Source organism: Xyrauchen texanus, chromosome 12 (genome assembly GCF_025860055.1).
Source record: "Xyrauchen texanus isolate HMW12.3.18 chromosome 12, RBS_HiC_50CHRs, whole genome shotgun sequence".
NCBI classification, from domain to species: Eukaryota; Metazoa; Chordata; class Actinopteri; order Cypriniformes; family Catostomidae; genus Xyrauchen; species Xyrauchen texanus.
In genome coordinates this window covers 27,663,747-27,689,655 of record NC_068287.1, presented here as the reverse complement: position 1 = coordinate 27,689,655, position 25,909 = coordinate 27,663,747, and the positions used below count along the sequence as shown (strand labels likewise).

The following is a 25,909-nucleotide window of genomic DNA, read 5'->3' as shown; positions in this document are numbered from 1 at the left end:
TAAACAGCAGTGAATTTCAGTTTGATTTTGTTCAAACCTTGTTTGCTCATGTAACTGTCAGCTGTAATAAATTATATCCCCATTAAAATATGATATGTAATAAAACAAGATTTTATGAATAGTATATTTTGCTTATGTAAATAACTGTTCAATAACTATGTAAATACATATTCAATAACTGTTGGCTATCTAAAATGAATAAGGGACAATAAATAAATGCTAATACAACAGGCTGGAAAAACATATTTAATAATTTGAATATCTATTTTGTATGTTAAACTTTACACCAGGCGGATTACACAGGAAAGTGCACTGTTAGAGTGGATTCATGCTGAAGCAGTAATTTTTTTATAAAATATTCTCTCCCGTAAATGTAAACTAGTGTAAATGCAAACACCATCATATATGTCGAAAGGACTGAAGCCTGTCAACCAAAACATGAGCTTATTGATGTCATTAAGTGAGTCTGCTTGTTTATTACATCCGTTACTCCTGGTCGGAGGTTTCCGTAAATACTTAGTTTATAAGTAGCCTAAATTTAATGGTGCAACGCTCAGATATTAATAGTGTGTAAATTGTGACTTAGTGCCCATTTATGCCACAACTAGGCCAAGTTGAAATGTACGTATAGCTGATGCAACCGACCCTACCTAGTTGTTGCGTTAAAAAGTCACAATTTACACACTACTAAATATTTGAGCATTGCACGTAACCCTACGTATAAACTAAATATTTACGGCAGCCTTAGCCAGTGAATAACGAATGGATAGAATGAGATGGCAGCCAGATTAGAGTACATCGATGAGGTTATCATTGATAATGAATATAATGAACTGCAAATTCATAAAAGAGTTTTATGAGACAGATATCATCCTTTGGATATTTATGATGATGTGGACATGCTCATTTGTGGTTTAAAAGAGAGGGAATAATGCGGATAACTGATTTGATATCGATTGATATCCAACATGAAACAGACCGAAACGGCACACTCTCTCCAAGCCTCCAAGTGTGCATTGCATTATTTTAAATGAAATGTGTAACGTGTTAATATATCTTTTTATATTGTACATCTTTGTTTTGACAGTTCACGCAAGGCAGCAGCTTGAAATGTTGCGTGAGTTCCCGTTTACAAATTTGAAGGCTGCTGATTGGATTACAAAATAAAATTAATTATTTGCGACTACGCATCACTTTACGGAGAGCTTACGATCTACTAGTTAAGTTCTGCCTTAAGAACAGGTGGTGCAACCGAATTAAGCACTGACTTAGTTACAAACTATTAGTTACTATGTAACTAAGTAGTTACCTTAGTGTGAGCTTTACATCCTAACTTTACATCCTAACAGCTGGTGCAACCCTACCCTGGTCCATAGTGTTGTACAAAATAAATTAGTGAGCTCAAAGACTAGTGTCCCCTTTAAGCCTCTAAAAAACTGTGCTCCTGTGCAAGACGCTGGGCAACTGTCAAAGTAGTCCAGTCTAGCACGTGTTTACATAGAAAAACAATTGAAAAACAGCGTGAATGGACGCAAATCGCGTTCAGTGTGAACGGCACCCTACAACGCTTTGGATGAAAGTGACAACCAAATGAATAAATATAGATATAGATAGACTTTGTCAATATTGTATGTAAACACAATCATGCCAATAAAGTACTTTTAAATTGAAAATAGACAGTAAAAGAGAGAAATGTGATATGAGAGAATGATCTACATCAGCGTTCAGGATCTGTATAGGATCATTCAGGTGCTGTATAAACCGGTATAATACGTCATTTAACGGCAGGAAAGCACGTTAGGAGCACCACCACAAGCTGCTGCTGCCAGCATTACTTGCAAACCACCCCGCTGATTAGCATTTCTTGCAAAACACAGCGTCGGTGAAGCACAACGACAGTGAGAGGAAGTACAAACGTGAGCTATTCGTCGCTCGAAATGATCAATTTGACAAATTCAACACCGAATAAATCCGGAGCAAGTTTAAGCACTGCTTCAGCACGGCTGAACCCCTCCACCTTGCCGTGAACTTAATTGGGTCGGCGGATGCACTTCCCATGACAAGCAATGTGTTAAAAAAAAATAATTGTCAATAGGGGCATGTCTTTTCTGTCTTCATTTAAATGAACAATATACACCTTAAAAAAGGAAGATTCGTGACAGTCATATACCCTAGTCCCCACAAAAAACAAGCTCTGATGAATACATGGGTTTACTGCAGTATCCACAGCAAACGTTTCCATAAATGCATCTCTACCTTGAGAAAAACATCTGATATGCAACACCATGGAGTTTAAGACCAGTATCCCACAGCTCGCTCATTGTAGCACACAGGCTAGCATACTGCACCTCACCACCACAATAGAGGAGGGGGGTCGTTGGGTTCATTGGCTGCTGCTACTGAATCAAAGCATTGAAACTCACCATCTGCGTCTCCTTATCAGCCTGCTGAAGAGAAAGAGGATGGGAGATCTACTGCCCGATCTGCTTACTATGCTCGAGTCGGTTAAAATGTAATTAGTTTCTCCCGCTCCCCTAAATTAAGTTCAGCTAAACGTACCAGCAAAGACTGTGACCATACAAACAGTCTAGAGAGCTTTGACGTGCTTTCTCCCCACCTCACGCTTTTCAACGGGCGTTTTTTTCTCCTCTTTATGACGCCTTTTCTCTATTCAGCAGGATGTCGCACGCGATTGGATGCTGCCCTGTCCGCGTCCTCGTGCGCTCTTCCCGCCTAGAAATTCTATATTTTCTGAAGAGGACACTTTCGCAAGAAATAGACGTCATAAATTGCCTAATTCGTTACCATTTTTTGCTTTCCCATAGTCTTTGTTTGCGACTGAGAAAGAGGTAAGTTTACAGAGCTTTGTTTGTTTAACGTTTATAATCATCGTAATCTATAGACATAAACTAATTTAGGGTCATTCCACAAAATTTCACTGGGATTGTTTAAAATTTTGGATTTCTTTTTTCAATCTTATATTTGTTATTCAGATGACTAAGGACATCCTAATTTTGGAGAGTGATCACATGAAAAATATGTTAAGAAAAATATATGTTTTTACAAGAGAGATATTAAAAGAAGGGCTTTGTCCAAAATACAATATTAAAGTTGCAAAAGAAAAACCTGGAAGGCCATTTCAAATATATATTTTTAAAATTGTTATGAAATTAATGACAGCAACAGGATTGATGTCATAGTAACAGGACTGACCAGAGTAACAGGGATGACAGGACACACATTGTTCGGCATACACTGCACATATTTGTTCACATAATATTGTAAATTTTTAAATTTTTTTAATTGCATTATAGTGTTTTGCGCTTACTTGTCATAGTTTTATTAGTTAAGCACATTACATTTCTAAGAGATCCAATGTTTTAAGGGTATTGTAATTACACCCATGCCAAAACCTTGTTTTCACATTGAAGGAGAGAAGAAATTTCAAAACTTACAATGCAAAGATTATATTTTGTAGCAATTAAAACAAACTGAGAAAAGTCATTTAAAACAGACTGAGAACAGCCACACAAATGCTCTCTGTCTCTCTTCCATTTCTGCTTCTCCCATTAAAGGTATTTTGCCCTTCCTTCTGGATCTGTGTCTCAGATAGCACGATAGCGCCTTTGTTTTTCTGCTGCACTTAATGGCATACTACCATCGGCATTGCAAGGTTAGTTTTGGGCTTCAGCCCAATGTTTTGACTGTAACCTCAACAACAACAACAAAAAATATTTCTGTATGAATATGCAATAATCTTCATGATGCAGTCTGTCTCGCAGGTCTTCAAAGAACGTAGGCTAATCACAATAATATTGCTACATTTTGTTTGAAGTTCACGTGACGTGACACCCTGCCCCTACAAGAGAGAGCCAGCTTGTGTCACTCTGGAGGGAAAATGAAACATCAAGAAAAAAAGAAATGCAGCCTTTTGAACTTTATCGAAAATAAGAGAAATGGTGAGGATTTAATGATGTTACCTACATGTTTAGCTTAATGTTTTTAAAGTCCCCATGAATTAAAAATTGACCATACTTACTTTGTTTGCCTAAATTGATAGTTTTGTGGTGAACAATTCATCCATGCAAGTCAATCCACACAAAACAATTTTTTGGGCTTCGTAATCTTTAATCAAAATCTGAAAATTCCCCGCCCCTCTGCATTGGAGGACCTTGCCTGATGACGTAGGTTTGACGGTTTAGGTGTCTCCTTAACATCCGTAACCACGCCCCTCCAACTGACAGTAGACAGGCTGCCTGTGTGTTTGCGAGCATTGACAGCGTGTGAAAGGAGAGATGGCGAGGAGGTGCATTTTTGGTTGTGACACTCACGGAAGACTTTTTACCATTCGAACCCTCCGCATGTAATGGCTCAAGCATGTAAGGTCTGATTCCCCCCGTGACGAAATTATCCTCTGTGTGTTCCTGTTCTTCATCTTCCTCCTCCTCCTGCTGCAGGAAGGGGACTGCTGGCGGCGAGTAATCCTCAACAACCGATTGTAAACTTGCGTTAAAATCTGCCTCCATTTCTGAATGAAACACCTACTTTTTTAGATCCAATCAGGTGCTAGTTGGAAAAAAAAAGCCACGCCCACTATTTTGCCTCATTTAGTATTCCGTTTCTCTCGGAAATACGTCACAACACTGGAGAAAAGTCGTTTGCAACTTCCGGTTCACGGGGACTTTAAACTTGTGGGCTGGTCAAGGACATCCAAATGTAGGGTGACCATATGTACCCTTTTTCCCAGACATGTCCTCTTTTTCTAGCTCTGAGTGAAAATTGTGGGTCGGTAGTGTCAATTCAGCTATTTTAGCCAATCTTTTTGGCGAGGCAGGCCTTGGCTTTGTTTGTGAACAGCTGTCAATTAAACCATGGCTGGGGGTGAAGAGCATCATGTATATGGGGAAGTATAGGGGGCACTGTTTCTCACAATTCAATTTATTTCAAAGTTGCCTACTGCAGCTTTAAGAGCACAAAACTGTTTACAAGAGCACAACACTAGCCTCTTAATTTTGCTCTCAAAATGCATCAGAAGGAAGTATTTCACTTTAAAATGTACATGTACAACTAATCTATGTCATCCCTGTTACCCACATTAAAAACCTGTTACTCAGGACTGAGAGTAACAGGTTTGACGATTTATAGCTAATTTGCTAATTGATCGAGTCCACAAAAGCACATTTTGTACACTTTGAAAGGATATTACTTGTATATATTGATTATATTAAGTTAAATAAATAATTGCTGAAATGTATACTTTAAAAATAATAACAGTTTTGAACAATTGCATGATGTCCCCCCTCAGTCAACCCTCATAAATCATAAAAAATAGAACATTATTGGAGAGAGAAACTTGTGTATTAACTGTTGGAATACTAATTAAGAGATTATGTAACTTCCTGGAAGTGATGTCACTGGAATTTACCATTATTTTACAAGGGTTTTTGTTGAGGGTAACAGGGCTGACATGAAATCAGGGGACACCGATAAAATTATTTATATTTTACAAAACATTGCTTAACAATGGGATTATACTTATAACAAAATATGCAAATGTGATTTTTGTTTTTATAATTTCGCATTCAATTTGCATATTAATAGTCCTGCTGAAAAGAACAATAATAGCGAGGGACAGGACAAAACCTTACCCTTATCAGAATAAATGCAATTTTAATTATTTAAAATAATATTGAATTGACTGTATTCTTTCATCAATATTACATTAAATTAAATAGTATTATGTTTTTAAATCACAAATGTATTTGTTGATATAGTAATTCTTAATCTGATTATTTCTTAGGGATGCAAAATGCACCATTTTCATGGAATGACCCTTTAGCTTTGACTGAGGGTCGCTCAAACGGGCAATGGACGTTAAAGCGATGGTTGATGAGGGTGAATACTATAGATGACAGAATTTATTTTTGGTTGAACTAGCTCTTTATCTGTACCACTTTACCCATATTCACCCTATATTTAGTGAAATCACTCACTACAAATTAAAGCTTCAAAGTAGTAATGAACCAATCATATTCATTGCAGTGTGTCTGTAACGAGTGCCCTCCCTCAGTAATTTTAAAATATGCAAGCCATGTTGATAATCAATTGCGATGAGAGAAAATTGATTATCCTCAATCCGGGTGGTGGACAAGTCTCAGTTGCCTTTGCTTCTGAGACAGTCAGAGCATCTCTTCACGTGGCTTGTTGTGCTTGACACTGAAGACTCCACATGTGTGGCTCATGCTACTCTCCATGATCCACGCACAACTTACCAGGCACCCCATTGAGAGGGAGAACCACTAATTGAGAACACGAGGTGGTTACCCCATGTGACTTTACCCTCCCTAGCAACTGTGCCAAGTTGGTTGCTCAGGAGACCTAGCTGGAGTCACTCAGAACACCCTGGAGTCGCACTCACAACTCCAGGGGTGGTAGTCTGCATCAATACTTGCTGAGCTACTTACTCATCATGCAATTCATTCGTGGGTTCAGTGCAAGGGGACCCATAGAGCTCAAACACTGTCCCACTCACTTATACGTAAATGTTCTCCATTCCAGGGACATACAAATATATGCCATGTTCTAGAGATATACACTTTTACAACTGCCAAATTTAAAAAAAAAATGGTTCTTGACTACAGCATCTAATAATTGGAAAGGAGCCTTCATTCTACAAGGCTGAAATAACCCCTGCAAAAAATATTCCTGGGATACACTAACCAATAGTTCAACACAGTGTCAAATTTATTTTGCAGTTATGCATCCAACAAGTTACATTCACTCAAAACCAGGACCCTTTACTTTGATTGGCCCAACAAATTCACTCTGCCACTTCACATCTGTGGAACAGACAGAGAGAAAAGGGATCAGGACACTTAACCATAAACTGCTTACCCTTTCTAAAATGTAGGCATACCTTTAAGTAGCTGATCACTTCTAGTCCTAATGCCACAGTAATTACACACCTGGTCAGACTCATCTGAAGACACCCACCCGCCAGAAAACCAAAACATTAAATACCTGCACACCCTTACTTATATGTGCACTGTAGTTCAGTGGTAACATACCCATTAGCAGAAAGCGAACAAGCTTTATGCTGATCATTCGTAGGAGTGGATGCAGCAGCCACTTTTAGAACGCAACTTATGTAGACCTAAGAAGAAACAGTTTCACACACACGCTTTAAAAAACAAAACAAACAACAACAAAAAAAAAAACGGCATGCCTCACTTACAAATCCACTGATCTCTTGTTGGAACCGAACACCTCCAACTGAAACTGCAACTTGTCAGCTTGAGTCTGTGGCATGAAGCGAGAACTGGAACTGGTGATCATGGCATCAACCAGGCATCTGGGGGAGAGAATCTTGTTAGAGCTTATGCGTCGCCACATATCTGGGTTGTACATGGACTTCTCACCCATTCTGCTCAATAAATGAATATCTGGGGAGCATTGATGTCAGGAACTGCAGTAGCCATGCAGCTGTCCACGAACGCATGAAGAGTTTGACTCATCATCAAACTGAGAAGAATGTAGGACAAAACACATATGAAACACATATGAAATACTTTATCTTGAAGTAATCATATGTTTTGTGCTCTCTGCAGTCCTTCATCCACTTGATGAAAGTTGCTATGGAATTTATTGCCATGTTTCTACATGTACTCTCCATTTACCCTCCTGTTATGTTTAGATCATTTTTGACCAATTTAATATTTGGAAAAAAGTGAAAAACTAATCTTAATCCTAAATTTGATCAAAATATCTTTGGGTAATGTCAAACTTTTTCTTTATACCTTTTGTTTTCGGGTCAAATCTGACCTGGGAAAAATAATGCTGGTTTTCAATGCAGCTATGTAATCTTAAGTGACGTGTCCTGTTGTACCATATGTGATACTTTCATTTCAACCTGATTTTTAAATAAAACAGACAAATAAAACCAAGCTGCTTCAATTCAGCAAATACTCATTTTGAAATATCTGTAACAATATAAACGTTATTGTTAATTTAACTTTATCAAAAGCAGTATAGATTTCACCGCAAAAAGACGTGCATCACAATATGAAGGAGGCCATTTTAGAAATGAAATTACAAGCTGCGTTGCCAATTCGGGAAGTAAAAACCCATTTGAGAAATAGATTTTTGTGATAAATAAGCTCATACATATTTGATATACACTTTTCAGAATATACTTACAATGAACTCTGAGGATGAAATCAATCATTTCCTATGATTGACATTATTTTAAATTTAAAAAAAAAATTCTGTTTGTATTCTGTCTGTTACCATGGAAATGAAAATGTTTTAAATGACATATTGAGCCAGTCTTCCTATCCATCATTAAAATCTCTGTCCCTAGAAACCCCTTAGCAGACAGTGCCACCTTAGGTAGAATATAAACTGGAAAAAACTAAATATTTCTTTCAAACATTTAATTCAAATAAAAATCATACTAGAGATGCACTGATGCCATTTTGTTTTAGAAACTGAGTATGAGTACCAATACTTTCTGTTTGGTACTCACCGATACCATCTTTTTAGCAATGTAATTTTCCAAGTACAGTAAAGTGGGGTTGATGATTTGAGGGTAGCATATTTATTATTTTCAAGAACTTCAAAATTAATAACAAAATACAGGACATTGTATGTTGATCAAGGCATCGTAACATTAAAAGTTATGTTCTAAATTATATTATATGAAGTGTAAGTTTTTTGGTTAAGTGATTATATAGTTACAGACACTGGAACTCTTTGTCAATTTGTATGTGAAACAAAGAGCTTCTGTTACTTTCACTGCCTTTGAGTGATTCACATTTTCTCTTTATCACGTCCAGTCAGTGTTGGCACACACAGATCTGGTGCTAAATATTGTTGGATCTAACGTATTATGTGTACAGTATTCAGATGATTAGACAATTAGTCTTCATTTTTCAGTAATCCCATTTATAGTGTCTGCTCTGTCGCAACTTGTGTTGTAAACATGCAGGGGTGTAAAATGTACTCTTTTATACTTAAGTGAATGTATGGATACTGAGTGAAACTTTTACACAGTTAAAAATCCAAGTATCTAGCCAAAAGCATACTTGAGTGAAAGTATTCACATTAAATTGTACTTAAGTATCAAAAAGTAACTTTTTTTCATAGCTAGAATTAAATCAAGAGAGGAGACCGTGCGGTAGAGGAAGCTGATAAATTTGATTGGTTTAAGTCACCTTTTAACTTTGACCGACGACTGTCATATTTCTCCCCCAGTGGCATTTGCAACCTGGTCATAGAATTATGTTACAACAGTGGCATAGATTCTGGCCAATAATCAAGATTAACAAGTACAACAACACGCACCCCCCCACCACCACCCCCTGCATCACAATCAAATGACGCATTGAATAAAGTAATGTTGTTGGTTTTCTGAATTGTTTTCTGAGGTTTGCAACTAAACCTGGCTGTTGAGCAGATGGATGAATTCAATAAAATTAATATTTACTCAGATTCCATTATTTTTATTATCCTTATTATTATTATTATCAGTGCTGGTTTTATAGTTATTATTATAATTGATAGTTGCCTAACATCAATAACAACAATAATAATTCAGCAAATAAAGATTAGAAATTCATAAACATGATTTAAATATGGTGCTAAGCACAGAAATAAATTACATGTACACATTTAATTACAAAAGCTTTTCGTTTTTATTTACACAGATCACCCACAACATTAAAACTACCAGCCTAATATTGTGTAGGTCCCTCTTGTGCACCAAAACAGCGCCAATCCCACATCTCAGAATAACTTTCAGAGATGCTATTCTTCTCACCACAATTGTAAAGAGCGGTTATCTGAGTTACTGTAGACTTTGTCAGTTCGAACCAGTCTGTCCATTCTCTGTTGATCTCTCTCATCAATGAGGCATTTCCATCCGCAGAACTGCCACGCACTGGATGTTTTTGGCACCATTCTGAGTAAATTCTAGAGACTGTTGTGTGTGAAAATCCCAGGAGATCAGCAGTTACAGAAATAATCAAACTAGCCCGCCTGGCACCAACAATCATGCCATGCTCCAAATCACTAAGATCAATTTTTTTCCTCATTCTGATGGTTGATGTGAACATTAACTGAAGCTCCTGACCCGTATCTGCATGATTATATGCACTGCACTGCTGCCACATGATTGGCTGATTAGATAATCACATGGATGATTGTTAGTGGCAGATGGGCTGGTTTGAGTATTTCTGTAACTGCTGATCTCCTGGGATTTTCACACACAACAGTCTCTAGAATTTACTCCGAATGGTGCCAAAAACAAAAAACATCCAGTTAGCGGCAGTTCTGGGGTTGGAAACGCCTGGTTGATGAGAGGTCAACAGAGAATGGCCAGACTGGTTCGAACTGACAAAGACTACGGTAACACAGATAAACGCTCTGTTCAATTGTGGTGAGAAGAATATCAGGTTGGTGCTGTTTTGGCGGACCTACACTATTTTAGGTAAGGGGTTTTAATTTTGTGGCTGACTGGTGTATATGTGCAAAGTGAATGATCATTTTTGACTTCATAACTGTCCAATCTGTAGAAGTAGCAGGTGTAGAATAAAGTTTAGGACAAATACTGTCCATGACAAAAACTGTCCTCTGCAGATGGTCGGAACTCCACACTGATCTGCAACAATGTAATGGGTACTTTTCAAGTTTAAATAAAATTGTAAGGAGTAAAAAGTACTATTTTGTCTTTGGAAATGTAATAAAATAGAATTGCAAGTATTCTGTTAAAATTGCACTTGAGTAAAGTACAAATCCCCAAAAATTATACTTACACTGGCAGCCAAAAGTTTGAAATAATGTAGATTTTGCTGTTTCGGAAGGAAATTGGTACTTTAATTCACCAAAGTGGCATTCAGCTAATCACAAAGTATAGTCAGGACATTACTGATGTAAAAAATAGCACCATCACTATTTGAAAAGTCGTTTTTGATCAAATCTAGACTGGCCCCATTTCCAGCAGCCATTACTCAAACACTTTATCCTTGAGTAATTATGATAAATTCCTTATTTGGTTCTAGAAAATCACTTGCCATTATATCAAACACAGTTGAAAGCTATTTGTTTTGTTAAATGGAGCTTAACATTGTCTTTGTGTTTGTTTTTGAGTTGCCACAGTATGCAATAGACTGGCATGTCTTAAGGTCAATATTAGGTCAAAAATGGCAACAACAAAAAAAACTGCTTTCTCTAGAAACTCATCAGTCAATAATTGTTTTGAGGTATATGCAATGCTTGAAATTTCAAACAAAGGTGTACACAGTCTTCAAAGACAAAGGACAACTGGCTCTAACAAGAACAGAATGAGATGTGGAAGGCCAGATGTACAACTAAACAAGAGGATAAGTTAATCAGAATCTCTAGTTTGAGAAATTGACCCCTCACATGTCCTCAGCTAACAGCTTCATTGAATTCTAACCACTCAACTCCAGTTTCATGTACAGTGTATCCGGAAAGTATTCACAGTTTTTCCACATTTTGTTATGTTACAGCCTTATTCCAAAATGGATTAAATTCATTATTTTCCTCAAAATTCTACAAACAATACCCCATAATGATAACGTGAAAGAAGTTTGTTTGAAATCTTTGCAAATTTATTAAAAATAAAAAAATACAAATAAATCACATGTACATAAGTATTCACAGCCTTTGCCATGACACTCAAAATTGAGCTCAGGTGCATCCTGTTTCCACTGATCATCCTTGAGATGTTTCTACAACTTGACTGGAGTCCACCTGTGGTAAATTCAGTTGATTAGTACATGATTTGAAAGGCACACACCTGTCTATATAAGGTCCCACAGTTAACAGTGCATGTCAGAGCACAAACCAAGCCAAGGAATTGTTTTAGACCTCCGACACATGATTGTATCGAAGCACAGATCTGGGGAAGGGTACAGAAACATTTCTGCAGCATTGAAGGTCCCAATGAGCACAGTGGCCTCCATCATCCGTAAATGGAAGAAGTTTGGAACCACCAGGACTCTTCCTCGAGTTGGCCATCCGGCCAAATTGAGCAATTGGGGGAGAAGGGCCATAGACAGGGAGGTGACCAAGAACCCGATGGTCACTCTGACAGAGCTCCAGCATTTCTCTGTGGAGAGAAGAGAACCTTCCAGAAGAACAACCATCCCTGCAGCACTACCAATCAGGCCTGTATGATAGAGTGGCCAGACGGAAGAAAAAAGCACATGACAGCCCGCCTGGAGTTTGCCAAAAGGAACCTGAAGGACTCTCAGACCATGAGAAACAAAATTCTCTGGTCTGATGAAACAAAGATTGAACTCGGTGGCCTGAATGGCAAGCGTCATGTCTGGAGGAAACCAGGCACCGCTGATCACCTGGACAATACCATCCCTACAGTGAAGCATGGTGGTGGCAGCATCATGCTGTGGGGATGTTTTTCAGTGGCAGGAACTGGGAGACTAGTCAGGATCGAGGGAAAGATGAATGCAGCAATGTACAGAGACATCCTTGATGAAAACCTGCTCCAGAGCGCTCTGGACCTCAGACTGGGGCAAAGGTTCATCTTCAAACAGGACAACGACCCTAACCACACAGCCAAAGGAGTGGCTACAGTGAGGCAAAAAAGTATTTGATGCCCTGCTGATTTTGTATGTTTGCCTACCAACAAAGAAATGATCAGTCTATAATTTTAATGGTAGGTTAATTTGAACAGTGAGAGACAGAATAACAACAAAAATATCCAGAAAAACGCATGTCAAAAATGTTATAAATTGAATTGCATTTTAATGAGGGAAATAAACAGTCGACCCCCTCTCAATCAGATTTCTTGCTCCCAGATGTCTTTTATACAGGTAACGCGATGAGATTAGGGGCACACTCTTAAAGGGAGTGCACCTAATCTCAGCTTGTTACCTGTATAAAAGACACCTGGGAGCCAGAAATCTCTGATTGAGAGGGGGTCGACTGCTTATTTCCCTCATTAAAATGCAATACAATCTATAAAAGTTTATTAAAATTATAGACTGATCATTTGTCAGTGGGCAAACGTACAATATCAGCAGGGGATAAAATACTTTTTTCCCTCACTGTATGGGACAACTCTGTGAATGTCCTTGAGTAACCCAGCCAGAGCCCAATAGAAATAAACCTTGTTTAAATTGTCAGCTTTACACCAAGCTAAAATGCCCTTTATAGCCATTTTACATGCACGTCACAGTCACAATTATATTTTTCTATCAAGAAAATTCACGCTGGATCATAATTTCTTTTTTCTAGTAAGACCTGTGATATTAGGGAAAAATCATATTCTTGATAATCATTTTGTATTGTTTTCCTGTAAAAAAATAAATAAAGACGAGATCAATTTGATTATCTTGTTTTAGAAACAACACTGCATAAGCATTTAGATTTTTCAGAGAATGTATTTTTAACATAGTTTTTATAGTCAAAACAAGTGAAAAAATCTACAACTGCTGAAGAAGTAATTTAAAGTATTTAAAATACATTACTGACCTTGAGTAATCTAACGGAATACGTTACAAATTACATTTTACAGCATATGTTCTGTAATCTGTAGTGGAATACATTTCAAATGTAACCCTCTCGACCCTGCATGTACAACAGTAAAGAGAAGACTCAGGTTGCAGGCCTTATTGGAAGAATTGGAAAGAAAAAGCCACTTTTGAAACAGAAAAACAAAAACAAAAGGTTAGAATGGGCAAAGAAACAGACATTGAACAACAGATAAATGGAAAAGAGTGTTATGGATCTTAACCCCATTGAGCTTTTGTGGGATCTGATAGCCTGTAACGTGTGTTAGAAGTGCCCGACAAGAGACACATCTATGGCAAATACTACAGTAAGCATGGGGTGAAATGTCACCTGAGTATATTGACAAACTGTCAGCTAGAATGGCAAAGATCTGCAAATCTGTCATTGCTGCACGTGGATATTTTTTTGATGAGAACTCTTTGAAGTAGTTACATTTTGTTTCAAATTGTAATAGTACGTTTTCATGATATTAATTTCCTGACTGTACATTGTGATTGGTTGAATGCCACTTTGGTGAATAAAAGTACCAATTTCTTTACATAAGAGAAAAATCTGTACATTATTCCAAACTTTTGGCCGCCAGTGTAAGTATAATACTATTTTTACTCAAGTACTTAACACCCTTGTAAACATGATTTTTGAACATGAAGTTTAAAATTATAGCACTACTTTCATTTGGTTGGTATTTATTTGCGTGCATGGGTGCAGACAGCAATCGAGTACCTATGCAGAGGCAAGCAAGCATATTGACCATACTCTTCGATATCCTCACTTGTGTATTGTATCTTGTTTTAAGGATTTTTAGACCATTTTAAATTGACAAAAACACTTTAATCTCACAACATTTCCAGTTACATCTGGCCAAAACCATGATCCTTAACACTGACAGGCCCAACAGTTGCTTTCTGCCACTGTAGATCTGTGGAACAAACAAGTAGTGAAAACAAGGACCATTAAGTGCATTAAGGACCATTCACCCCCTTCTATCAGGGCATTGCTGCTCACATTTTGCATTCTGTAGAGGTCACCAAAAACTGATAATGTGCACATTTTATGGTGTATGTGGTTTTAGCACATACTGCCATCTTTTAACTAATGGGAGTGGTGGTGGTGGTGTAGTGGTCTAAAGCACATAACTGGTAATCTGGTAATCAGAAGGTCGCTGGTTTGATCCCCACAGCCACCACCATTGTGTACTTGAGCAAGGCACTTAACTCCATGTTGCTCGGGGATATTGTCCCTGTAATAACGGCTCTGTAAGTCGCTTTGGATAAAAGCGTCTGCCAAATGCATAAATGTAAATTCAACCCACACCTTGGATAATGGCACTCAATACCAACCACCACAGCACAACTTCTAACAATAGGACAACCGTATGAAGCCTCTTGTGGGGTTTAGATGAGAGAAAACATATAAACAAGCTCTTTTTCAGTCACCTAAATGGGAAAATTAGAAAAATGTTACTTACAGGAACCATCCAGAAAACCCATAAACCATTTGTTGATTTAAAAAAAAGTCTCATTGTTGGCACATCCATGCAATACAGACTCAAAGATAAGCATTTGAGCAGTATTGTCAGTATTGTCATTAGTACCTGCCCTGTCCCAAAGAAGTCCTTCACTTCCACATAGATTGAATGCTCTCCACACTGAGCTGCTACACTGTTGGCAGGGACAGGGTGCTGCAACTCAACAGGAACATCTGGCTGTTCTGGTACCCGTGGTAGAGTTTGGAAAGTCCATGTCAGTTTTGCAACTGGACCTTGTAACAGCTGCTTCGACTGAAAACCCATAGGATCTTGAACAGACATCTGCACTGGAATCTTAAAGGAATTCTCTGTGGTGTAAATACAGGGTTGTTGGGCTCATATTTTGGGGGTAACCTGTGGCATCCTGGATTCACTCTGCTTAGGAGCTTGCACTGGTGTTTGAGACCTAAACACAACTTGTTCCTGATTAGGAGTTGATCTTCCATACCATTGTGCTTCAGACATGCCAAATACAAGAATAAAAACTAGTCTAAATCCAACTTGCAACAGCCCCATTGTCACTAGTTACATTAATGCATTAAGGCCCCACCATTCAAATGTATTTAGTTGTAAACAAAAAAAGAAAAGATGACTCCACCTCTCTTGTGACAAGCATAATACTTCTCTGTACTTTGAAGTAGTTGATTCTGTATTACTTAAAAAAATAATTGAAAGTAACATTTAAAGGCATTTTGTATTGGAAGATAAATAGAACTACCATTTTGATTGACAAAATTACACCAATCAATTAATAAAAACACAACCTCTAAGTTTTTTTATGAAGCAATAACTGCACTTGTTTTTTAATACCCTCCGATGCTTTTTATTATTATTATTAATTCAGAAACATGGCCACATACAGAATTGCAACCTAGAATAAAGATTAACATGTTTCCTAAAGCCAGGTTTTGATTGTAAGGTTGTCCTAACATCAACAGTAAACATCACAAGAGACTGCTAAATGGAGTAATTTAGTGGCCCTTATTTTTACTGGCCTCTTAACATATAGCATTGATTTTATTGTAGACTCATGAATGTTTTCTCCCCATTCAAATTCTTACTGTGATCAAAATGGGTGTATAGATGTGCTAAATGAAATGTAATTAACTTGACCTATATTATATGCAGGGCAACAGAGACATATTGGACAGTTTTTATCTTTCATGACAAAAAACAAAATTTCTAATGGTAAATGTTTGAAATGAAAATATAAAAAGAGTATGAACGGAATAAAAATCAGACAAACTTACTGACAGACATTTAACTTAGAAAACTGGTGGTGTTTCAAGCATGTTATAGCACACATTACACCAGATAACCTCAAAGTCGTAAAATAGATATTCACAAATCATAACTCGGATGTTCTGAAATCAAAATTTGCAGTTATTATTAAATTTCTCAGTTACACAGACAATCAACATTTTTCTTATCCTATTAATTTCTTCAGAAGTATATAAAAAGAAAAATCACTAGTGTGCCATTGAGCAAGTACATCTACATTTTAAGACAACGTTCAGATGTTTGGCCGTTGTTTCAAGATGCAATCGGTTACATATCTTATCAATTCACAGCTTTACATAGCTAAAGCAGCCTGCCTTGGATGGATTTGCAGAACGGCAAGAATGACATTGTGGCTGTGTGCCCTAAAGCACCCTTAATACAGCTTCACCTCACAAATAGACAAAAAGACAAGCAGACAAATAAAGACACTGCTAGGGAGAATGGTTAAGCTGTGTCTTCTATCTAAGAACACTTGACTGCTTCTATCCTGTACACTTAATTGTCCCATCTGCTTTTTTTACGTTTGGGGGGATCAGGAACAGCAAAGCTGTCTTTATTAGTCACTGACCTCTCCCCCACATCTCTTTCTGATCGACTCTCTCTGTCCCTATGACTTCCTTCACCATTTCGGCTATCGGCATGACGATCTCGGTCACTATGGCGGTCTCTGTCTCCATGGCGGTCCCTTTCCCCGTGGCGATCGCGATCTCCCCCACTGTGCCTCTCACCATGACGATAATGATCTCCATGACGACCCCTGTCATCAGTATTCTTTTCACTTCGTGAGCCCTCTTTTGAGGAAGAGCTGGAGTAAGAGTCTGATATAGAGCTCAGAGAGCCTGCGCTGCTGAAGCCGCTCATTTTGGTCCCAGTGCTAAGGGCAGGAGGTGGCGGCGCCATGGAGGAAGAGGGTGAGGATGATGCTGCTGAGTAGGGTAAGTGGGGTCTGTCAGGCCCTTCAGGTGCTCCTGAAGGCAGAGAACTCAGACTTCCTGCACTGGTCCATCCAGAGGAGCTGCTGGACTTTGTGGTGAGTTTGGGAGCGACACCAGATGCTGCCACAAAGCGGTTTTTATACTGAGCCTGAGGGAAAGCATGAGAATGTTCAGTCCATAAACAGGTACATTCACCCATCTACAGTGATTTAGAACTTGAGAGAGGAAGGACAAGGGATACTTTGAAGAAGAAAAGAGGTTGTTAAAATTAAATTGAAGAAAATTAAGTAAAAAGCAGGTATGTTTTTCTTTTCTATTTACCTGAAATGCTTGTCTCAGGGCAGACATGCGGTCTCCCATGGCTCCAGTGGGGGGTTTGAAAGCTTCATAGTTTCCAAGAGCACTACCACCACTGCGCTCCTGTTTTAAGAGTAAATTATTATTAAAGGAATATTCTGGGTTAAAGTTAATCTCAATCAACAGCATTTGTGGTATAATGTTGATTACCACAAAAATTACTTATGACTCATCCGTCCTTTTCTTTAAAAAAAAAAAAAACACTTAAATGTGAGACACTTACAATGGAAGTGCATGCGCGCGTACACACCAAATTTGTGCGTGTACGCGCGCATGCATGTGGGGGGACGTTCTAAATTCCAATGGGGAAAAACGGCTGAGAAACAGACCAAGAGAAAAAGGTCAGATGAATATAAAAAAAGAAGGATTATGATAAGCCGAGGGCTAGGAGCCGGGTCAACATCGACGAGGCTTTTCAGCGGTGGAGAGACCTCAGAGAGGTAAAAGGAATGAATTTGAATGCATGAATTTGGGGGGCTGGAGCTTCCAAAGGAGCACTGAAGGGAGGGGTGTGTTTATTTTAGCAGTTGATTTTGAATATCAACAGTGTTTATCAAGAATCACTGATTGCACTTTTAATTCTTCTGTTAAAACTCATGTATTATTTGAGCTGTAAAGTAAATCTTACAAAAAAAATGTAAATAAATTACGGTCGTTTTAGGGTTTACAGCGTTACATTGTCATGGCAACGAAGTTGTAAAATTGGCTATAACTTTCCACTAAATCCCAAAGAGATTTTACCACACAAAATCACATTAACCTGCATATTGTTAATGTCTTCTGGTGGCTATACTTTTGAAATAGTATTTTAACGTTTACGAATTGGCACCATTCACTTCCATTGCAAGTGCCTCATTGTAATTCAGATTTTTGCTTTTATTTTTATTTTTTTAAAGTGGGGAATGTCAAAATAATTTTTTTATTTTAAAAATTACATTATGAAAATGTCCCAAACTAAGCAGTTCAATTGCTTTTAAATATCAGATATAAAAATCAACACAACCAAGTAAACGTTAAAGTAAAAGATCTTGGGATTTTAAGAATTGCAATCTGGAATGTTCAAATGAAGATCACGATAGACCGGAAAATCTATATTTTTAACCGAACCTAAAGAAAATACAAATAAAAAAAAAGGCATGTCAAACTAACAGAGGTTTCAGATCCAAGACCAGGTCTCTCTCTGTAACCCAAGCCTCCACCTCCGATATTAAGCTTCTTCCCTTTCCCTCCCTTAAAGCGTGATTTCCTGAACCATGGATTCTAGAAAACAGTAAATAGGTAGCAGTTAGTGGTGTATTCATACACTAATAATTCAAAAGAAAATCAATGAAACATGTTGTAAACAGAAAGAGTACATCTTTATAAGTTTTACCTGCATTGCCAGATCCATCAGCACCTTTGAAACACTCTGATTGGCTCCCTCTAGATTGCGAACCAGGTCACCAGCAAATGAAGTGTCTTTATTGGTGAGCAGAGTGTAAGCCACACCCTTCTCCCCTGCACGACCTGTTCTACCAATTCGATGTGTATGTGTATCAATGTCCCGTGCTACGTCGTAGTTAACAACTGTACGGATAGATGGAATATCCAATCCACGAGCTGAGAAGTGAAAAAGAAAACATGATAAAGCAGATTAAACAGACTTTTTTCAAATAACAAATTCAAAAGGGGGAAAAACACAGTTAAGAAAAAAGTGGCACCAAACAGAAGTGATACATTTAAATAGTTCCCCATACCATGACCAAACACATCTGCATAGATGCAAATGAACAACCACAACAAAAAATAAAGAGTCCCACTAACCAGCTACATCAGTAGCTACCAATACAGGCAGATTCTTCTTCTTGAAGTCAGTAATGACCTTGTTCCTCTCGCTCTGATCCATGTCTCCGTGGAGCAGTCCAAGGCTATAACCTTCCTGAGTCAAATTTGTAGCCAGCTCGTCGCAGTTGGCCTTCTTAGTGACAAAGATCAGTACAGAGCCAGCTGAGGTGAACTCCACCAGCCTGCGTGTCAGCCAACCCCACTTCTCCTGCCCAGTCTGCAGTATCTCCACGATCTGAGTAACATCTTCATTAGCCTGGGAGTTGAGGATGAGAGAGAAAAAATGTTTACAAATTATAAGCCAAAATGTATCCAAATACTATGTGATCAAGATCTTGTTAATTCTTCTGTTAAAGAAATAAGGGCTGCACCTCTCCTATGTCTCCCTGCACAACCCGGATCGGATCGACCAAAATGTCTCGTGCCAACTTCTCGATTTTCTTCCGAAATGTTGCACTGAATAGCAGAGCTATAAAAGTCCAAATATCATGAAGAGCTTACAAGAATGAAATATGTAGCAAAATGGATAAATGTACAATATACTTACTCTGTCTATCAGGTCTGACATGACTGGCAATGGATCTCACTTGATACTCTGTAAGAAAGATCAAGTTGAAATTTTTTTCTCAATAACGGTGATCAAACATCAATTGGAAAATGAAATCGTAAATTAAATAATATGAAGTAAAAAAATGTGATACATCAGTGAACCTATAAATAATTACAAGTAAAAAAACAGACATCTTACACATACCAAAGCCCATGTCAAACATGCGATCAGCCTCGTCAAATACCAGGTAGGTCACTCGCTGCAGAGATGTAGCCTTCTTCTTCACATGATCGATTAGACGTCCCTAGGAGAACAGCACAAATGAACAGGAATGTCCCAAAACCATTTTTGGGAATGAGTACAAGTACTGATACTTCCTTTTTTGGTACTCACTGATACGAATACCTGTTTTCTAAATACCATTCAACAGTTTTATCAAATACTTATCAAAATGGGGTCTAAATAAATGAATTAAAACTGTAATCAAATTAAAATGTAACATTGAATTTCCAACATAATATTGTGTTATTTTTTTTAAATTAAGAGCTTTTACACAGAACATCACAGCACAATCCAAAATGGAGTTATTTTTATCAAATAAAGTGCAGCACAACAGAGAATCACAGATGTGAGATAAAATTAAGATAATTATTATTGACTTATTATCATTATTAATATTACCAGTAAAAATAGTAATATAGTGCTATATTGCATAACTGTCATATTTTCCATTTAAATGTAGCTTTTATTTTGGAGCGAAGCCCTTTCCGTTTCTGTGTGTTTTTTTACAACAGCTTCTCACCTCTGGAAAAGCAGAGGTTTAATCTCTGTGTGATTAAACACAAAAGGCTGCCAAATCATTAAATAAATATGTAGTCTGAGCATGTAATGCTTATTATGGTGTTTTACCGCTCCTTCGTATGAGCAGCCGGCATCACATTTACATTCATACATTTTTAAAACAAGATCTATTTACTTCGATGTGTGCAGCACACGCAATCTTTAAATTTATATGAATGTTTACGCAATGACATTTGTATGTTAGATGGAATACGTTTTTGGTATCAAAGCATTTTTACAAGCATGAGTACAAGTACATAAGTGCTGTATCGGACTCTGTTTCTGATACCAGTATGGTGACATCCCTACAAATGAACATAAAAATCTTTACAATCAATCCCTTAATTGCACATAATATTCCACACAAAAGTAAAGCACACTTTAAAAATAAACAGGAAGTTCGATGTTATTAAAGATTAAAATATTCTGTGTCCCTCTTTTTCTTTAAAAAAAGGCAAGAATCTGGGTTCCAATGAGGCACATATCTGTAAGTGAATGGAGCAAATCTGTAAAATCTTCTTTTTCAAGAAAAGGAGAGTTAAAATATATATATATTTTTGTTTGTGTGGTAATCAACATTATGCCATAAAAGACATCGATTGAACTCAACTTGTATTGATCCCGGAATATTCCTTTAAAGGATATGATGTTCTTACCGGGGTGCAGACAACAATTTCTGCTCCTTCTTGTAGAGCTTTGGCTTGTTCCCACATGCTGCCTCCTCCATACACTGCCACTGAACGCAGGCCATATACCTTCCCAAAGCGCTTGCATTCAGCATGGATCTAAACCACACAGATAACCATTACAAAGCAATTAAAACCCAAATGTCAAGAACTGTGTTATGCAACTACAAATCTCTATTCATCCCAATAATAATTAATATGCTTCAGACAGGTTTATCTCTTCTACCTTGTAATACTTTTTCAAATTATTTAACTTTTATATTGATTTAGCCCACTATCTTTCACACATTCCCTAACATGAGGTGGAAAAAGCCCCTTCTCTAACTCTCTAACCTGTTGACAGAGCTCTCTAGTTGGGCAGACAATCACAGCAATGGGTCCCTCTCCTGGTTCCAGCTCTTTCTGGTCCATGATGTGCACCAGTATTGGCCAAATAAAAGCTGCAGTCTTTCCGCTGCCAGTTTTGGCTATGCCAATCATATCTCTGCCACTCAAAGCTATGGGAACACCCTAGTAAAAAAAAAAACATTTATGTAAAACAATCCAGTACCCAAATTAATATTTTGATGGCTATACATTCTGTATGAAAGTAGGCACATTTTTTAATTTGAGTGCAGAGCCTGCACAGGTGTGGGAGGGCGTGGTGGCTCACCTGGCACTGGATGGGTGTGGGTTGAGTGTACTCTGATTTACGGATCTGGTGCATGAGCTGCTCGTCTAAACCAAAGTGGGCAAAACTGGTGGCTGGTTTCGGTGGGGCTGCACCTGATACCTGTTAATCAGAAATATGGGTCAAAAGGAATATGCAGCAAACACAGCCAAGATGTCAGCAACCAAAACTGGGAAATTTTCAGTTCACATCCATTAGGTGCAAATGCTCAACAACAATAAAATAAAGGGAAGAAGAGAGGTTGAACACTATTGCCGAATTCTTGATGATGTCAGAGGTCGAAATACCAAAGTTACGACCTCAAAGCGTTCCAGTCAATTATATGGCACAGTCAAATGTACACACCTTGAGATGCTGCCATGACTCAACAAAAAATATTGCATGTTCTCATACCAATTATTGCAAAAACAAAAGTCATGAACACAAAATGATTGTGTTCACATTAAAAACAAGGTCAAATTAAATATTACAATATACTTAGGATTAAATTAGCCACCACCATTTTGGAAATGATGTCAAATGACGCTTCTCACTCAAGTCGAGGTTGATCGTTCTGCCATGACTTCACAAGTCAAAAATCCAAATTTGAAGGCCGTTCCAGTGGTTATTTTCAACTAGGAGGTGGGAATATTCTGAGTTCACACACCATATCAAGTTTGTGAGCTCTCATCTTCTCTTTATTTATCTTGAAAGGAGATCGATTGTTGTTTATGCATTTATTAGTGATGGCACTGACTTTCAGGTTAAGTTTCTGCCTCAGTTCCACCACTTGTATACCAGTCAAGCTGCCGAGTTCTTCATGCTCAATATAGAAGTTCTTCTCAAAGGGAGGATAGTCAATCTACAGACAGAGGAGAGATAAAGAGATTTGTGAATTGTCTTTGCATTACATTTATATCACACAATTCTACAATATCTTAAGATAAAATGTATTAATACACCACTTATAGGATGAGGTGGTAACAGTACCTCAGAATGGTCAATGGGGGGTAGGGGCAAGATAATCTTTTTGGTAGTGGGGGCAATGGGGTTCCCATCACTGTCATAGTCCACTTCTTCCTCTTCTTCCTCTTGGGACAGCCCAGCTGTAGGGTTCTCTGCCATGTACCGAAAATATGCTTCCTGCAAAGAATACAAAACCTTGCTTTACACCAAGCCAAAAAGCTTTTAAGCATAATGAACAGCTAAACACAAAATGAAAGCCCTACCACTTAATAAGAGCAGCAGGTCTTTATATCAGAACATCAAATGGAGGATACAGCTTTAAACTATCTCAAATTGTCCAATAAAATATGGTTGTTAGGAAGTGCAAATGGATAACTATTATTCATAAGAGCTTAAGCTGGCATTTTAAAACATACATGTATGTTAGTTTAAAACAAACTAACATGTATGACAGGAATAGGCATTAACCACAACATTAAAAAAAATATCTTAACTGATCACTGACATCTCAACAAATAGTACTGACTTTGATCTCACGTTTCCATCATGGTCAGTAAAAAAATGCATTACTCTACTTGTAAACATGTACATTTATAAATAAGGACCAAGGTCCTTCAAATCTGTTGAAAAAACAAATCTGCATACCAAGCCATCTTATAACACAAAAATCCAGATTCTTTATTACACCACCTCAATGGAAAAAGCTAATTTGAATGGCTCAGCATGTTAATGCAACTGATATAGAGCTATATAGACATATAGATAATAAATAAATAAAGAAGGTACAGTGGGGCACAGTCATTTCTGTGGCTTATGTTGACAGTAGAAACTTCAGGAGGGTCACTCACTTGGTCATCTTCCTCTTCAATGTCATCTCGTATACCCCTGGAAGAAACAAGCGGAGAAAAACAACTTCCCTGCGACTCGCTCAATCACCCATGGAAACCCATATTCCACCCACAAATCCCCTCTATTCCCATCCTCTCACCCCTATAAATATTATCTGGATAAACCGTCTTAAAATGCTGAGCTTTGTGTGCTAGTGACAGAATCTTACTTGGCCAACTTTTTCTCTTTTTCTTTCTCCTCCAGTTTCTTCATGTCCTTTGCTGCTTGGTCCTGAAATAATTCAAAGACATGAATACAATTAAAATTGAGTCAATAGGCTCTAATCTAGAAGATCATTTCAGGATCTCAGCTCTAAGGCCGAAATGATTATTCGACATTATAGGCAACATTGACAACAAAAAAATTGTCAACAAATATTTTTGTAGTCGAATAGTCATTTGATCTTATTGGACGAAACATGAGATCATATGAAACTCTAATGATGACATGAGAGGAACAGTGGCGCTGCAGCTTGAGTGCCATTTCTGTGCATGCATGCAAAACTACATTTTGCACCCAATGTTTCTGTTGATCGGTGGGGGGTTGTCGATGGCTTTAGTGAGGTTAAATTCAAATTTCCCCCCAGTTTTGGCTTGTTTTACTATATAAATATCTAGAATGCCTTTAAAACAAGGTACATTTACTTGGAGCTATACTGCAGAAGATATTCAAATTTATTTTTGGAGAATGTTGAATATAATCTTGACTAAAAAATAATGTCTCTAGCATTTACTCAGAATGGTGCCAAAAACAAAAAACATCCTTGTTGATGAGAGAGGTTAACACAGAATGTCCAGACTGGTTCGAACTGGCAAAGTCTACAGTAACTCAGATACAGTTACAATTGTGGTGAGAAGTATAGCTTCTCAAAATGCTAGTCTGAGATGAGGGTCGGCGCTGTTTTGGCGAGGGGGACCTACACAATATTATGCATGTGGTTTTAATGTTGTGGCTGATCAGTGTAAACAAAATACACTTATATTCAAGATATTTTCTCTGCAAACAAGTCTAAATATATTGCACTGTATGTTGCTTCTCAGGTAAATGTATCTTGTTTTAAGGATTTGTATATATTTGAATGGAAAAAATTACTCACACATCCAATTAGAATAGGATTTATATTTATTTTTTTACTGAATTAAATTTCAAAAGAATATTTCTGTTATTCAGTTTGGGTCATTTAGAGGTATTTTTAAAAGATACATTCATCCTCTTTTTTTAAGAAGCACATTTGTTTTTATAAAACCACATAACTCGGGCACAAGTGTAATTGTTGGTTAAGGGCTAATGATTAATCGCCTGAATAGTTGATTCATCTAATTCTAATAATCATTTGTTGCAGCCCTACTCACCTCCACCTCAGCCATAAAGGCATCAAGTGGGTCATCCTCACTGTCTGAGCCTCCTCCTCCTCCACCACCAGATTTGAACTGCTGCCTTGTGGGAGAGTTCTCTGCTGGTATATATGGCAAATCTATGCTGCTAGACTCCTCTTCGTCATCCTCAAAATATCTAGGGGGAAGAAATCCATAAAACTTTAAATGCATATTCTTTCAAACCAAAAACATCTGCTGGATCTGTATTGCTGAGCCCCTGAACGCCACTGTTGAAGTGCTTACGCATTCTCCTCGTCGAAATTGGCTCGCTTTGTTCCAATTTTGTAGAATGACGAAAGCTGCTGATTCTTGCCATATCCACCAGATGATCCTGACCCTCCAAATGCAGAGTGGGCCTTCGGAGGTCCTCGAGGTTCCTCTTTCTTCCCACTCGAAGAAAGGGAGAACCCTCCAAATCCAAAGCCTCGCTTGCCGCCCGAACCCCCCTTGTTCCAGTTCATAGCTGTTAAGCTGC

General features: G+C 37.8%; 2 protein-coding genes and 1 pseudogene across 4 annotated transcripts in view; all 3 read right to left on the bottom strand.

The window, feature by feature from the left end:
- Positions 1 to 2,636, bottom strand: part of LOC127652564 (LIM domain-containing protein 2-like) — a 41,152-nt gene extending 38,516 nt beyond the window's left edge. Inside the window, exon 1 of the mRNA XM_052138763.1 lies at positions 2,424 to 2,636. Coding sequence (XP_051994723.1) covers positions 2,424 to 2,426 — 3 coding nt within the window. The 5' untranslated portion in view covers positions 2,427 to 2,636. The remainder of the gene's footprint in view (positions 1 to 2,423) is intronic.
- Positions 2,637 to 6,820: 4,184 nt separating this feature from the next.
- On the bottom strand, positions 6,821 to 15,598 carry LOC127652339 (zona pellucida sperm-binding protein 3-like; annotated as a pseudogene).
- A 289-nt stretch (positions 15,599 to 15,887) lies between these two features.
- Positions 15,888 to 25,909, bottom strand: part of LOC127652547 (ATP-dependent RNA helicase DDX42-like) — a 10,542-nt gene continuing 520 nt past the window's right edge. The window contains exons 2-18 of one of the 3 annotated variants that reach the window (XM_052138730.1): positions 25,678 to 25,905; positions 25,411 to 25,570; positions 24,228 to 24,289; positions 24,019 to 24,055; positions 23,195 to 23,347; positions 22,962 to 23,066; positions 22,208 to 22,327; positions 21,889 to 22,065; positions 21,526 to 21,654; positions 20,234 to 20,333; positions 20,027 to 20,074; positions 19,851 to 19,948; positions 19,459 to 19,735; positions 19,028 to 19,254; positions 18,805 to 18,915; positions 17,620 to 17,718; positions 15,888 to 17,446 (exon numbers count right to left, since the gene is read on the bottom strand). In XM_052138730.1, coding sequence (XP_051994690.1) covers positions 16,859 to 17,446; positions 17,620 to 17,718; positions 18,805 to 18,915; positions 19,028 to 19,254; positions 19,459 to 19,735; positions 19,851 to 19,948; positions 20,027 to 20,074; positions 20,234 to 20,333; positions 21,526 to 21,654; positions 21,889 to 22,065; positions 22,208 to 22,327; positions 22,962 to 23,066; positions 23,195 to 23,347; positions 24,019 to 24,055; positions 24,228 to 24,289; positions 25,411 to 25,570; positions 25,678 to 25,895 — 2,709 coding nt within the window. In that variant the 5' untranslated portion in view covers positions 25,896 to 25,905 and the 3' untranslated portion in view covers positions 15,888 to 16,858. Of the gene's footprint in view, positions 17,447 to 17,619; positions 17,719 to 18,804; positions 18,916 to 19,027; positions 19,255 to 19,458; positions 19,736 to 19,850; positions 19,949 to 20,026; positions 20,075 to 20,233; positions 20,334 to 21,525; positions 21,655 to 21,888; positions 22,066 to 22,207; positions 22,328 to 22,961; positions 23,067 to 23,194; positions 23,348 to 24,018; positions 24,056 to 24,227; positions 24,290 to 25,410; positions 25,571 to 25,677; position 25,909 lie in introns of those variants that run through there. The other 2 variants (XM_052138731.1, XM_052138732.1) reach the window with 2 other exon arrangements.